Source organism: Pithys albifrons, chromosome 18 (genome assembly GCF_047495875.1).
Source record: "Pithys albifrons albifrons isolate INPA30051 chromosome 18, PitAlb_v1, whole genome shotgun sequence".
NCBI lineage: Eukaryota > Metazoa > Chordata > Aves > Passeriformes > Thamnophilidae > Pithys > Pithys albifrons.
In genome coordinates this window covers 1906856-1921303 of record NC_092475.1, presented here as the reverse complement: position 1 = coordinate 1921303, position 14448 = coordinate 1906856, and the positions used below count along the sequence as shown (strand labels likewise).

General features: G+C 52.7%; 2 protein-coding genes across 2 annotated transcripts; both read left to right on the top strand.

Annotated features, from left to right (window-relative positions):
• Positions 1 to 3677: 3677 nt before the first annotated feature.
• Positions 3678 to 4980, top strand: LOC139680539 (signal-regulatory protein beta-1-like). Its single transcript, XM_071573232.1, has 3 exons — positions 3678 to 3849; positions 4162 to 4515; positions 4781 to 4980. The coding sequence occupies exons 1-3, from the start codon at positions 3783 to 3785 to the stop codon at positions 4978 to 4980; spliced, it is 621 nt and encodes a 206-aa protein (XP_071429333.1). The 5' UTR covers positions 3678 to 3782.
• Positions 4981 to 6304: 1324 nt separating this feature from the next.
• Positions 6305 to 12882, top strand: NSFL1C (NSFL1 cofactor). The gene is made up of 9 exons (XM_071573169.1): positions 6305 to 6432; positions 7145 to 7242; positions 7825 to 7899; positions 9042 to 9207; positions 9538 to 9630; positions 10263 to 10372; positions 10796 to 10933; positions 11434 to 11598; positions 12538 to 12882. The coding sequence occupies exons 1-9, from the start codon at positions 6331 to 6333 to the stop codon at positions 12698 to 12700; spliced, it is 1110 nt and encodes a 369-aa protein (XP_071429270.1). The 5' UTR covers positions 6305 to 6330; the 3' UTR covers positions 12701 to 12882.
• The last annotated feature ends 1566 nt before the right edge of the window (positions 12883 to 14448 follow it).

Genomic DNA, 14448 nt, shown 5'->3' with positions numbered 1-14448 from the left:
TCACTATTGGAAAAATAGGGGTATTATATTCTGATTCACATTCCCTTAATATTCCTAATTTCACAAACTGATCAATCATTGGAGCTATTCCCTTTCTTGCTTCAAGCCTTATTGGGTATTGTTTCACCCTTACCGGTTGCGCTCCTTCCTTCAGTTTTACTACTACCGGCTCAGCCGCTTTCGATTTACCAGGGATCCCCGTCTCCCAAACCCACGGAGTCACAGCCTGCTCTATCACCTCTGGTATCGTCTCTGGTTCTACTTCCTTAATCATAAACATTTTTGCTAAGTTTTCTTCTGGTATTTCCAATTTTACCCTATCCTTATCAAATATTATTCTTGCTTGTAAAACCGAAAGCAAATCTCTTCCAAGTAGTGACTCTGGGCTGTTCGGCATATATAAAAATTGATGATCAAATTCCTTCCCCCCAAATTTAATATCAAGCGGCCGCAGGAATGGCCTTTCTTCCACCTCCCCAGACACCCCAACAACCAGTACTTTCGATTCACTCAAAACTCCCCGTAATTCGTTTACTGCCGAATAACTAGCCCCAGTATCCACCCTAAATTCTACCGGCTCCCCCTCTATTTCCATGACCACCTTAAGATCCTGGTCTAGTCAGCTTTGAGTTTGAGTATTTCCCATCATCAGTGCCTGAGCGACACTTTGTGGATTATTTGCAAATGGATTCATTCCATTCCCCACAGCACTGACCAAGTTAACCCCGGGCAAAGAACTGCCACCCATTTGCATTCCTTGGCTGAGCGGGCATTCGTTCTTCCAATGTCCAAATCCCTTACAAAAGGCACATTGATTAGGTCCCAACATCCCGCGCATATTCATCCCTTGATTGCCGAAGCCACCCCTTCCAAGTCCGCCTCGCCCTCGGCTCCGGCCCCGACCCCTAAAATTTCCTGTATTTCCCCCTGTCGCTTGCTTCAATACTGCCAACATACCTGCCTGCTGCTTCTTTGTCGTCTCCTTTTCCCTATTATTATATACTTTCCATGCCACCTCTAACAGCTTTTCTAAGTTCCGCATTTCTTCTCCTTCTAATTTTTGCAGCTTTTTCCTAATATCCTCCTGAGACTGTCCCATAAATATTAAAGCCAACTGAAGTTTACCAGGTTCTGATTCTACATCCAAGTTAGTATATTTTCGAGCCGTATCCTTCAACCTCTCCAAAAATGCCGACGGAGATTCTCCCTTCTCCTGCCGAACCGAATACAATTTCGACCAATTCATTGTTTTAGGAATGCCATCTCGAATTCCTTCAACCAACAACTCCTGATATGCCTTAAGCGCCTCATATCCCCTGGCTGTATTAGGATTCCATCCTGGGTCATCCCTCGGCACTAACTCATTAACCGTACTATGGGTTACCTGAGCCCTTATCATGTCCCTAGCCCGGTCAGTCATAACTTTCATCACCATCTCCTTTTCAGTAGAATCCATAAGAGTATCTAACAGAACTTGGAGGTCATTCCAGTCTGGTGTTTGCGCCTTAATAACCATTTTTACTACCCGTGCAACCTTCTCCGGATTCTCCCGATAAGCTCCGGCTGACTGTTTCCAAATCATCAAATCGCTAGGTGAAAACGGGACCTTAACTATAACCCTTCCACCATCTGCCCCCACCGCCTCCCGTAGAGGTGCCATCAATTTAGGCCGCACGTCCCCCTCCTTCCCCTTTTGCCTTCCCCGGCGTGTGCGTCCAGCTAATGGGGTTCTTTGTACATCACCCCTATTATCTAGCTCCGACTCTTCGTCTGAAGAGGAGGGAGCAGAGGTCTTTTCTTTTCCTATTTTAAGGCTTTCAAGAGAGGGACACGGAGGTGCACTAGGGGAGACCAACAACGACACATCTTCCTCCGGGGGCTCAATAAAGCGCAACTTTCGCTCTTTACAACCCACACATTCATTATTAATAGTTTCCAAAACCAGCATACCACATTCTTTTAACCATTCAGTTTTTCCTTTTAAATGATAAAACAAATCTAAGTAAGGTATCTCATCCCATTTATCATTTTCCCTTAAGAAACCCATCAAAGGGGAGATAATCTCCGTAGTCATTGTACCATTCCGCGGCCATTGCATTCCCCCCGTTTCATATTCTGGCCAAACATGATTACAGTAATCAATCAAGTTCTTTTTCTTCATAGTTTGTTCAAAATTCCCCGTTTTCCAGTGCTTCAACAAACACCCGAGGGGGGAATCCTCGGGAATATCCTTATCGTTAGAAGACATTATCCCACAGCTCCCGAATGACAACATATATAACAGAAACACGTACGACGCTGCGACTAACCACCAACCTATATCCCCAACTTGCCAATTCTAGTCGCTATCGAATGGCAAGTACCGGACCTGCACGATTCCTATGTACGTGTCTTACGGCCGGTGCCTAGGCTTCCAATACCAACCAACCAATCTTACCACCCCCATTCAGAATAAAGCCACCCCCCTTTCAAAATAAAGCACCTTCGGGCTCACCTCTATGTAGTTGTCCGACGGGCGCGGGGCCGGGCACGAACTGATGACTCCCCGAGGAAAATTCTCGGTGCCGGCTTGGAGTGGATCAGGACGCGAACCGCCCCAGCAACCCTCGGAGCCCCACGTTGGGCGCCAGAAAACTGTTGCCCGTTCACAGAAACACAAACCGACAGAGTATCAGTTTATGCGGTGCTTTATTTGCTGGGCCCGGGAAACCTGGGGACTACTGTCCTAAGCCAGGATTCCCACGAGCCGTTCTCGAAGACAGCTTTTATACTTTTTCTACAGCATTGTACGTGCACAAAGACACACGGTCTCGTTCATAAATCAGTTACATAGGTTATATGTATACAATTGATGTCCGTCTCCAAGGGTTAAAAATCTACCACGCTCGTCTAACACAGGATTCTGGTTAATTAGGCCCCCATCACCAAACCCCTTACATATGTTGATTCTAATCTTATCTTTAAGCAACAGTTTGTTTTCTTCCTCAGGTTCTATTTACTTCACTAATCGCTTTAATTATTGTTCTGCTGTTCCTAGCAAGTTCCCAATAGTTTCTGGGCCCCCACTACTGTTTCAAGTTACCTCACCACAGGCCCAGTTAAACCCCGTAAACCTTAGCATAACTACTTCCACAGTTAGATTTACAAATATATTTGTAACAACAGAACCACCGGGCATCACCCCCGCCAGCACTCCGCCGCACATCACCCACGCTGAGGGTCATCCCCGAGGGGCATCACCCCTGAGGGGCATCACCCCCGAGGGGCATCACCCCTGAGGGGCATCACCCCCGAGGGGCCGCACTGGGCTCTGAGTCCTCCTCGGTTCGGTTCGGGGCCGGAGCACCGGGGGTCTCGGGGTGCGAGGCGCTCGGGTGAAGCCTTGGCACAGCTCTGCACCACCGACCCACGGGAGACACCAACCTGCATCCCGATCCTGCTGGCAAGGGCTGTGTGTTCCCCCGGCGTTCCGGGATGCTGAGCCACAGGCTCGGGCCAGGTGTGGGACAGCGTGCGGGATCAGGGTGCCCGTGGCTTTGGCACCTCTGAGAGGAAAGTGGGTGGACATTGCCATTATGGGCCAGTCCTGTGACAAGAACAATGGGGAACAACTGGGAGATAATGGCATGGAGGAACTGGACTGTTGGTGGCCCCTTTCCTTCCCCTTTGCTGGGTGAGATCAGCACCCAGCTGAGCTGAACTGAGCTGAGCTGAGCTAAGTCAGGCTAAGCCAAGTCAGGCTGAGCTGACAGAAGCCCAGTCCTAAGGGAGCAAGACACGGGATGGCTCCAGCAACACAGGCGCTGCCTCTCCCCTGCTTGATGCTGCTCCTACTCTGCAGAGCCCTGGGTAAGTGGGGCCAGCACAGCCCCAGCGCTTTTCCCCTATGTGCTTCCCCACACCACTGGCTGGGCAGTCCTTCCCTGTGCCTCTGGATATCTGGGGCTCTGCTCTCATTGCCTTCCTTTCAGTTTGCTTTCATCCCCGGACGAAGACTTTGGTTTACTCCAACCATGTTCTGGGAGCCCCCGGGCCTTGCCCGTCCCTCACTTCCCAGCACCCCCGGGGGACAAGGGACAGGAACATCTCTCTTGGTCCCGGCTCAGGGCTGTGTCCTGGCTCTGTCCCTCAACCCCAAACCCTTCTGCTGCTTTTCCCCAGGTGTAGTTGTCCAGACAGGTCAGGACTTCAAGCTGCACCAGCCCCAGGACAAGGTGTCAGTGAGAGCTGGGGAGACGCTCACCCTGAACTGCACCGTGTCTGGAGCCATCAAACCTGGTCCTGTGAAGTGGCTGAAGGGCTGGGGCAGTGACAACAAGACTTTCTATGACAACACAGACACCTACCCCCGTGTGACAAGGGCAGTGAAAGGATCCAACACAGACTTCACCATCCACATCAGGAACGTTCAGCCCGAGGATATCGGCACCTATTACTGTGTGAAGTTCCAACTTACGTTGAGAGGTGGGATTCAGGTGCTTCAGCGTGGAAGTGGCACAGAGGTGTCTGTGCAAGGTGAGTGCCCAGTGCTGCTCCCAGAGCAGCTCCTGGTGGGAACCAGCCCAGCCCAGCCCAGCCCAGCCCAGCCCAGTGGGCTCTGCTCGGGGTGAGCAGGGATGGGGAAGGGGCTCAGGGGCTGGTCCCAGGAGAGGATCCCATGGGCCATCCCCATGCCCTTGTAGGAGCCCCTGCTCCTTGCAGAGTCCCAGGAAATGCTCCTTGCAAGGGCCTGGAATGCCTGTCCACAAGCCATGGTCACTCATGTCCTTTGTCCCTACAGCAGGTGTGATCTTTCTGCCCAGCCTCCTGCTCCTGTTGTTTGGTATCCTACTGGAGAAGGTGCTCCTCAGTGGCCTCCTCTTCTTCCTCTTCAATCGCATGCAGTTGAACATGTCGGGGATGGTGCCCTGTCCTGCTCCGAGTCAGTCGCCAGTTCCTCCAGGCAGGTCCCAAGGCTTGGTCACCACCAGCCATTTGTGAACCTGGAAATAAATGGCCCAGAGGCTGCCTGGGCTGCTCCCACCGCTGGTCCTGAGTGTGTGGCCCTGCCTGTGGCCAGTGCACACACCCTGCCCCAGGGCTCGGTGCTGCCCATCCTGCTGCTCAGTGCTCAGTTTCCAGTGCCTGGTGCCCGATTCCTGATGCTCAGCACTGCACACACAGTTCCCAGTGCTCAGTTCTGCCCATCCCAGTGCCTGGTGCTCAGAGCCCAGTGCTCAGTGCTGCCCATCCCGGCTCCTGATTCCCAGTGCCCGCTGCCTGATTCCCAGTGCCTGCTGCTCGGTTCCTGGTGCCCAGGGCTTGGCACTGCCCATCCCATTTCCCAATATCTGGTGCCCAGTTCCCGGTGCCTGGTACTTTGTGTTCAGTGTTCACTACCCAGTGCTCAGTGCCTGGTGCCCGGTGCCCCGTTCCCGGTTCCCAGTGCCCAATGCTGCCCATCCCAGTGCCCCGTTCCCGGTTCGCGGTGCCCAGTGCTGCCCATCCCAGTGCCCAGTTCCGGTTCCCAGTGCCCAATGCTGCCCATCCCAGTTCTGGTTCCCAGTGCCCAGTGCTGCCCATCCCAGTGCCCAGTTCCTGGTTCCCAGTGCCCAATGCTGCCCACCCCAGTTCCCGGTTCCCAGTGCCCAATGCTGCCCATCTCAGTTCCCGGTTCCCAGTGCCCAATGCTGCCCATCCCAGTTCCCGGTTCCCAGTGCCCAGTGCTGCCCATCCCGATGCCTGGTTCCCAGTTCCCTGCTCCCGGTGCCCAGTGCTGCCCATCCCAGTGCCCAGTTCCCTGCTCCCGGTGCCCAGTTCCCTGCTTCCAGTGCCCAGTGCTGCCCATCCCAGTGCCCAGTTCCCTGCTCCCGGTGCCCAGTGCTGCCCATCCCAGTGCCCAGTTCCCGGCTCCCAGTGCCCAGTGCTGCCCATCCCGATGCCTGGTGCCCAGTTCCCTGCTCCCGGTGCCCAGTGCTGCCCATCCCGGTGCCCAGTTCCCTGCTCCTGGTTCCCAGTGCTGCCCATCCGGTGCCCAGTTCCCTGCTCCCAGTGCCCAGTTCCCTGCTCCCGGTGCCCAGTGCTGCCCATCCCGGTGCTCAGTTCCCTGCTCCCGGTGCCCAGTGCTGTCCACCCCGGTTCCCGGTTCCCGGTTCCCGGTTCCCGGTTCCCGGTTCCCGGTTCCCGGTTCCCGGTTCCCGGTTCCCGGTTCCCGGTTCCCGGCGCACCGGCACCTCCCGTCCGCCAGGGGCCGCTGTGCGCCGCTGTTGTTTCCGGCCGGGCGGGTTTGGCGGCGCACGCGGGGGCGGCGCGGGGCGGCCCGGCGGGCTTTGGGCGCTGCACCGCGGCAAGATGGCGGACAGGGAGGAGGCGCTGAGGGAGTTCGTGGCCGTGACCGGCGTTGAGGAGGAGCGAGCGCGGTTCTTCCTCGAGTCCGCGGGCTGGGACCTGCAGGTACCTCCGCCTATGCCTTGCGCCCTCCGCGTTCCGCCCCGCTGCGGGGCTCGGCGGAGCCGCGGCGCTGGCGGCGGGCAGCGCTGGGCCGGAGCTCGGTGTCCCGCAGGCTCAGGCCTCGCCCCCGCCCTGTCCCTTTTGGCGACACCCTGGCCTGGCAGCGGCCGAGGCTCGTCCTGGTTCTCTCGTTCAGTTTCTGTCGCGGGATGAGGTCTGGCGGGACTGGGCAGTGCCAGTTCCCCGCAGCTCTGGCGATGTGGTCGGTGCTGTGCGGTTGGTGCTGTCACAGCAGCGCCCCCAGACCGAGGGGGAGTCACCCACCATTCTGACCTGGCCCTGGCCCTCCTCGAAGGGTCCGACTGTGTTAAACTCCGAGTCTGCTCGCGGGTGGCACAATCGCGGCTGTTTCTGAGCGGTGATTTGGGCACAGCCCTCGTGTCCTGCAGGAGAAGCCCCGGCATTCCCTGCCAGGGGAGGTGCCGTCCCTGCGGCAGGGACTGTCCCGCTGTGACACAGCCCAACAGCAGGGCCTGCCAAGGCCTCCTCTGTGCCAGGACCTGCATCTTTGCCAGGGAAATGCACGAGGTGTCTTTAGTGAGAGGTGCCCTCAGAGGCCCCGTGTGGCAGGTGCTGGGTTGGTTGTTTGTGTTTCTGCTCTTTCTTTGCTGTGTTTTCTCTCACCCTGAGGAGCTCTGGTGGTTTTCCTTTCCAGATTGCCCTGGCCAGTTTCTACGAGGATGGGGGTGACGAGGACATCCTGACCCTTCCCCAGCCCACACCCAGCTCCATATCCAGAGGCACTGGAGCCAGGTGAGGAGGGAGCTTCAGCTCCAGCCTGAAAACCTCCCCCAGTGGAAACTGTGAGAACACAAACTCTCTCTAAAGCACTGATGTCTGTTAATTTTCAGAAGTAGCTCTGTGTTAGATTTGCTTCACCTCATCTGGCTCTCTGGAAATTGTGAAAGCCTGAGCATTTGTGCATCATAAGCAGGGGTGTTCTTGCACAACTAATCCAGAGGTCAGTTAAGAAAACGTGGCTCATTGCTCAGGAAAATCTTGATTTGTCTTTTGAGGTTAAAGACAGACAGCTGGTGACACTTTCATTTGAGGAGATCACGTCTCTGCAGGAAGAATATTTTCTTATTTTGTGTGGGACATGATCTGATCAAGTCAAGCATTTTATATAAAAAACCAACTGAATTTTGCCTTAGCAAATCCCTGGGAAGTGGGGAAATGCTGTCCAGTTTTAAGAGGAGTTGCTGGCTGTATCTTGAAGGAAAAAGGCATTGGTGAATCCTTGCTGAAGGAGCCTGTTTGTTTCAGTGTGGAATGTTTGAGTTGGGAATGTTTTAGTTTGGAATGTGTCCCGACCTTCTTGCTGGATCTTTGCAGTGACCATCGAGTAACCTCCTTCAGAGACCTCGTGCACGCTCAGGAGGAGGAGGAGGAGGAGGAGGAAGGACAGAGGTGAGTGCCCAGCTAAAGCCTCCAGCCCTGGGTGTGTCTCCCTGCCCTTTTGGGAGGACTTGCTGCTTGTGTACACTCTTATTAAATCAGGTTTATGGCTCTATCAAACCTGAGGTTTGACAGGGCAGGTTTGTCAGTGCCAGGCACCAGCACATGCTCAGCTGTGCAAGCACCAGCTCTCAGCACCCAGAGAAAGCCTAAAAAGCAGGATGTGGAATCCCTGGGTTAAGAACAGGAAGCAGCTGAGATCCTCATTTGTGTCCATAGAGAACAGAAATGTGGGAATAATGCAGGGATTGGTTTTCTTTCTGCTTGGGGGTTGCAGTTTTATTTTGGTTGGGGGTTTGGGTTTAGGTTTGTTTTTTTCCTTTTTGAAGTGCTGCTTAAGGGTAATATATTGTAGTGTGGAGGTAGAGAGAAAAACAGGAACATGGAATACTAGTGGGAAAGTCTTCTAGGATGTCAGCTGTAAGTAGTTAAATACCCTTAAGGTTGACAGGCAAGGTAAATGGAATGGAACTGATGTATCTGAAGGGGTGGCTCAGCCTGGGTGGACTGTGGTCTGCAGGCAGCTGGGAGCTTGCTCTGTGTGTTACAAGCCATCTGGAAGTTAATAAACCCAATCTTCCAGAAGTGCTTAATTGCACTTCACTGACTGTGCACCCATTGCTTCCAGCTGAGATCCGTCCTTTGTGTGGTGGGAACGTGTGTGCCTTCCCTCAGAATTCCAGCTGGATGTTTCTCTGACAGGTCAGAGAGGTTTGCTGGAAGCCTCACTCAGCTGGGTAATCTGGTACTGGTGTTTAAAACTGGGCTTGTCCCTCTGGGCTGTTCCTCTTGCTGGGTCTGAGGCTTTCTGTGACTTCATTGCTATTGATCCACAGGTAATTTTACAGTAACTGACATAAACAGAAATCTGTGCAGTCCAGGAGCTTGAAACAGAAAGTCTGTGCAGTCCAGGAGCTTGAAACAGAAAGTCCAGGGGCTTGCACGTGGCTGCAGTGGGAGACACACTGGTGGGAGCCAGTGATTGTAATCCCAAGGTGTTCCACTGAGCAGCACAAGTGAACCCTCACGTTAAACCGCTGCGTCCTGGAGAGTCAGCAGTCCAGCCTGAGCAGGCCCTGGGTGCTTCTGTGTAGGTTTTATGCTGGTGGCTCAGAGAGAAGTGGGCAGCAGATCGTGGGCCCTCCGAGGAAGAGGAGCCCTAACGAGCTGGTGGAGGATCTGTTCAAAGGAGCCAAGGAACACGGCGCGGTGGCCGTCGACCGGACGGCCAAGAGCAGTGGCGAGACAAACAAGCCGAAGGTGAGGAGGGATGAGTTCTTCTTCTGTTCCCTGGTTCGGTTAAGGCTTCACCTTGCCAGCTGTGTGGTACTGAGGAGTCCTGGAATTACCTCACCACCTAATTCTGGGCTCCTCTCTTCATGCAGCTCTGTTTTGTGTGTCACAGTGGCAAGAGAAGCCGCTCTCCTGTGCCATATTTATGAACTTGCTGAAGCTGTCACATTGCCCATGGGGCAACAGAGGTTGCTGATGCCTTGAAGCTCCTGTTCATCCACAGGGGTGGTGGGAAGGGAGAGCAGCTCCCTTGGCCTCGTGTGGTTCTGTAACCCTTTGCCTGCCTCTCTCTTCCAGCCTTTTGCAGGGGGAGGGTATCGCCTTGGGGCTACTCCTGAGGAGGAGTCGGCTTATGTGGCAGGAGAGAGGAGGCAGAACTCTGCCCAGGATGTGAGTATCTCTGTGCAGGTTTGTAGGTGTCACCTCTGGGGTTTCTTTCCTGTAGCTGCAGAGCTTGTCAGCCCTGAGAGTTATAAAGCTTGATAGAAATTCTCAAGGACAGAACTATGGTAAATCCTGCTTCCTGTGGGATTTCTGAGTAGAAAATAGTAGATGCTTGGGTAAGCAGTTTTCTGATTAACTTTTAATTAAGAATATGAGCATTTCATAGAAGTACAGGAAGAGTAGTGTGCAAAGATCACTGGGGAATTAACTGTTCTTTATCCATTGAAAATATTGGAGCTGAGAGCATCAGTGTGAGGTTCCCTCGTGCTTGGTTTATGACCAGCCATGTTTCTGGGCTGTGGTAAGACCCTGGTTTAGGCTCCTCACCCAGCACACTCCTGGCTCTTCAGCCACATTTACCAAAAGGGGGGCTTTAGTGCCACCTTCTAGGAATTGATGTCTGACAACCACATACATAGCCAGTGCTTTGGGTCTTTCCCTCAGCCCAGAGGAACCTGGCTGGAATGTTTCCCACATCTGGAAGCTCCTCTGCCCATCAGGAACTTTCCGTTTTGCATCAATTTTTGTTGTCACCAAGGTGCTCAGTGAGACTGACTGTTGTCTGGGGGCTGCTGCAGGTGCATGTTGTGCTGAAGCTCTGGAAGAGTGGATTCAGTCTGGATAGTGGAGAGCTGAGGAGTTACCAGGATCCATCCAATGCCCAGTTCCTCGATGATATCCGCAGAGGGTACGTAGTGAGGGGGGAGAAAAGGGGCAGCTGTTTCCTGAAACACAAGTGTTGCTGAAATCCAGGCTGCTGAATCCATGGCACATTTCACCTGAGCTTTCTTGTAAGAAATTAATTATCCTGCATATGGAACATTTGGTTCAGGTAAAATGGGAGTGGCTTTGGTTTGTGTGGAGCCTTGAGAGTTCAAAGTGAACAAACAGGTGTTCATGTTTGGCCTGAGGTTTCTGATGCATCACGTCACTCCAAGTGACAGGGAAAAGTAACCTTTAATTTGGTCTGTCAGTGGGGAGGTGTGCATCTGCCCTCTTGATTCAGCAAGGGCAGGCTGTGATTCCTGAAATTCCAAAGGTCTGGGGCTTTTTTCCCACCCTTTCCTGGCTTGCTGCTTGAGGCAGCTGCCTGAGGACTGTCCCTTTGCAGGGAGGTCCCGGCCGAGCTGCGCCGGTTAGCACGAGGTGGACAAGTGAACCTGGATATGGAGGATCACCGGGATGAGGAGTATGTGAAACCCAAAAGTGTCTTCAAAGCTTTTACTGGAGAAGGACAGAAGCTGGGCAGGTGAGAAGATGGTGGCACTGGTTTGCTCTCTGTGTGTGATGTGAGAGAGTCACTCAAGAGCCTTGGTGGGTGGAGCCTTTTGATTCATCTTTCTGAAGGAAAGGCACTGGGTGCCTGTGGGGTGGGAGGTGTTCCTTTAAGGAAATGAGGCTCACTGACGTGTCCTGGGAGAGGTGGTTCAGCCTCTACCTGGCAGGAGGTGGGTCCCTGGTTTGGAACCTCCATGGCATTTCATGGAGCTATTTTTCCAAGTCACACTGCCCCTGTTCTCATGGGGACATAAGGAGCCATGATGTGGTTCCCAAGGAGATGGTAGAGGTGAACTTACAGACAAGTTCTGCTGACTGGCTGACTTTCAAATTCTCGTGTCCAGCTTGGTTGGTGTTTCCTGTCTGAGAGCTCTGGTAGCTGGGCCTGGCAGGCAGTGAGCCTGATCCTGGCTCCCTGCAGCCAGGCAAGTGTGGTTTTCAACAGCTCACCTTGTGTCCCCCCATTGCCAGCACCGTGCCCCAGGTGATGGGCACCAGCTCACCAGCCCAGCAGGCAGAGAACGAAGCCAAAGCCAGTTCTGCCATCGCGATCGATGAGTCGGAGCCCGTCACCAACATCCAGATCCGGCTCGCCGACGGTGGGCGCCTGGTCCAGAAGTTCAACCACAGTCACAGGTATGAGCAGGAAACACTGGGAAGGCCTGAACGACACTTCAGACTGGGCACAGGTGGAGCAGGTGTTAAAATCCTGCCCAAGGGAGCTCTGGGGATCCTTCTGTATAGCTGAAGAGGAATGAAATTATTGTGGGGTTTTAAGACAGTTGTTATTTGTTGGATAGGATTTGCTTTCCAAATAGGGGTACATTATAACCAGTGATACCACACCTGGGGACAGTCAGTGTTATCAGTGACACTTTCCTTGATGTCACCTATAGAAAACTGAATCTCTTGTAAGGCTTTAGAAACTGTCAGATGATTAAGAATCTGTTTAAGTTACTCTGCCTCAGTTTAGACTTCTCTGTGGGGCTGTTCTCTGTGCTGAACGGGGCACCAGGGGACTCTTACCACAGTTCTGTTCCCTTGGATGAGCAAAGCTGGCTTAGATACCCCACTGCTTCATTAGACTGCTCTCCTAAAGTCCTTCTCACCTCCCTAGTCTGAGGTTGTTTATACTCATCACTCCAGTTTCTATAAGAGCCAAGCCCAGGGCAAAATATTACAAAAACCTTTGTCTGTGACTGAATTCAGGAAATGGATCCTGTGTGGCTGCTTAGGGGAGCCAAAATCCTCTGGGTTCTGCTGTGTGTGACAAGCTCAGTCACTCAGAGCAGCAAGTGTCAAACAGTTTGTTGAATCTGTTCATCACTAAGGGTTTGGAAGCTTTGAGTTTTAAATAACCCCCTGACAAGACAAAGAACACTGAGCTGAGTCTGTAGCCTGCAAAGCAGCTACTGTTATTTCACTAAGTGGGAGCCCAGAGAGGAGCAGGTTAAATCAGAATAGTTTGTCTGTGTCCTGTGTCCTGAGCTGGAAAACAAACGCAGCACAGGCTGCACATTGGTAGAGGCTGTTCAGTAACAGGATCACCCCTGTGTGTTTGATCCCCCTGCACAGGATCCGTGACATCCGGCTCTTCATAGTGGATGCTCGGCCAGCGATGGCTGCCACCAGCTTCGTCCTCATGACCACCTTCCCCAATAAAGAGCTGACTGATGAGGACCAGACCCTGAAGGAAGCCAACCTGCTCAACGCTGTCATCGTCCAGCGGTTGACATAGAGGAGGACCCGGCTCTGGCCACGCACCCGCCGCGGCGCCCGCGCGGTGCCACACAGGCCACTTCTGCTCATAGCTCTGGGTTCTTAGGTCTTGGTTGGACTTTTTTTCTCTTTAGTTGCATTTCCCATGGGGTTTTTTGTGATGATGGTCAGTGGACTTTAAAATAAAGAAATGAAAACGAATCCGTTTTGAAAGGAGCTGCAGCCTGTTGTGCCCCAGATTCTCTCAGGAGAGTTAAGTTACCTTTGTGGATTGAGTTACTGTACTCAGAGAGAGGTGGAAGGCGAGGGGGAAGGGAGATCCAGGGAGCAGTTTCTGTCCCTTCACTGCTCATCACAGTCCGTTTGCTCTTCCATCCGGGGACTGCTGCAAAGTACTTCCTTTTTTTCCCCCCACACATTAAATATAAACTATCTGAGAATGGATGATCTGATTGTTAGGATAATGGTTACACTCCTGTAGAAGCATTGTGGGGGAAGTTTTTGTGAAAGAGCTTAGTATGGGGAAAACTCCAGCATCTGAGTTGCAAGGTGTAACACTTGGCAAGCTTTTTGGAGAGAAAGCCCTGACTTCCCTTCCCTCAGCTGATCTCTCAGGGTGTTTGTTGCAGTCCCCACCTGATGTGTTTCCTCTCTGCTGAGGACTAACGTAGCTGAACACTTGGAATTCTCCATGTTTGGTCTGTTCTGTTTGTGTTTTGGGCTCAGGTCTCCATGTGTTTCTCTCCTTTGAACAGAATCCTGTGGGTCAGTTCCTTTTGCCCAGACACGAGGCACTGGTAGCGCTGGTGTAGTGTCACGTGTACAAGTTGCCATGGAATATTGTGCTGCTTCTGTCCTTGCCCTGGGCTTCCAGGCAGAGCCCAGAGCTGAGCCTTGGGCTCCAGCCAAGGAGCAGGGTGCCTGGGAGAGGCCAGGCTGCTGCCCTGCCAAGGGCTGGAGCATTCCTGCCCTATCCTGCCTTAGGCACCCCGGAGTCCTGCACTGTGAGTCCACTCCCCTCAGCACTAGGAAGGTTCCAGGTCCTGCCCTGGGTGCAGGTGGGGAGGGGCTGGCAGGTTGGGCAGGTTCAGTGCAAGGAACTCGCTCGGCTGCCTGTGGTAACACCAGTGGGAGCAGAGACCAGCCCTTGGCAAGGGCATTTTTACAGCAGTTTCTCAACTGAGAGCTGAATTAACTCACATTTTCATTACTAAATGGACATATAATGTGTGTAACAACCAATTTGTAAATAATTGTGAAAATTGCCATTAAAAGCCCACAAAATAGGGAAACAGCGTTTGATCCTTTCTAATAATGGGTTTCCATCTGATGTTGGATTTTGATGATGTTTGTGAGGGTGTCTCCTCTGGGTTGCTCTGCAGTCAGACTTTCTGTGCTGAGCTGTCTTCAGATAAATGAGGTTCAACACCTCAGCAGCATTTTTAAAATTATATTTTCAGGTGAGTTTGGGGTTCACCTGCCTGCATCCCTTGCTGGTTTATGTTATGACCAGTGAGTAATCTGTGTGAACCAGTACAGAGAGAATTGAGAAAGGGAATTTCCCTTGAAGCTTAATGGTCACAGCTACTTTGTGGGAAGTTACTGAGGAGTTCTTGTATCCTGATCTTCACACGTGCCCTTTTGGGGACTTGGGACAACATCTTTTGGAGTGTTGGATAAGATGCACCCCTAGACCCAGAGAGAAAGTTTATCTAATAGAAAGGATACAAGTTATTTTTCTTCTGCTTCTGCCTTTGTTAGCCAGTG

What these genes read in the sequence shown, in the direction of transcription:
- NSFL1C (XM_071573169.1), top strand. Translation starts at nt 6,331, where the DNA reads ATGGCGGACAGGGAGGAGGCGCTGAGGGAGTTCGTGGCCGTGACCGGC. An exon ending in GGCAGAACTCTGCCCAGGAT is followed by an intron (nt 9,631 to 10,262) that starts GTGAGTATCTCT and finishes GGGCTGCTGCAG; the next exon opens with GTGCATGTTGTGCTGAAGCT. An exon ending in CTCGATGATATCCGCAGAGG is followed by an intron (nt 10,373 to 10,795) that starts GTACGTAGTGAG and finishes GTCCCTTTGCAG; the next exon opens with GGAGGTCCCGGCCGAGCTGC.
- LOC139680539 (XM_071573232.1), top strand. Translation starts at nt 3,783, where the DNA reads ATGGCTCCAGCAACACAGGCGCTGCCTCTCCCCTGCTTGATGCTGCTC. An exon ending in CCTACTCTGCAGAGCCCTGG is followed by an intron (nt 3,850 to 4,161) that starts GTAAGTGGGGCC and finishes GCTTTTCCCCAG; the next exon opens with GTGTAGTTGTCCAGACAGGT. An exon ending in CACAGAGGTGTCTGTGCAAG is followed by an intron (nt 4,516 to 4,780) that starts GTGAGTGCCCAG and finishes TTGTCCCTACAG; the next exon opens with CAGGTGTGATCTTTCTGCCC.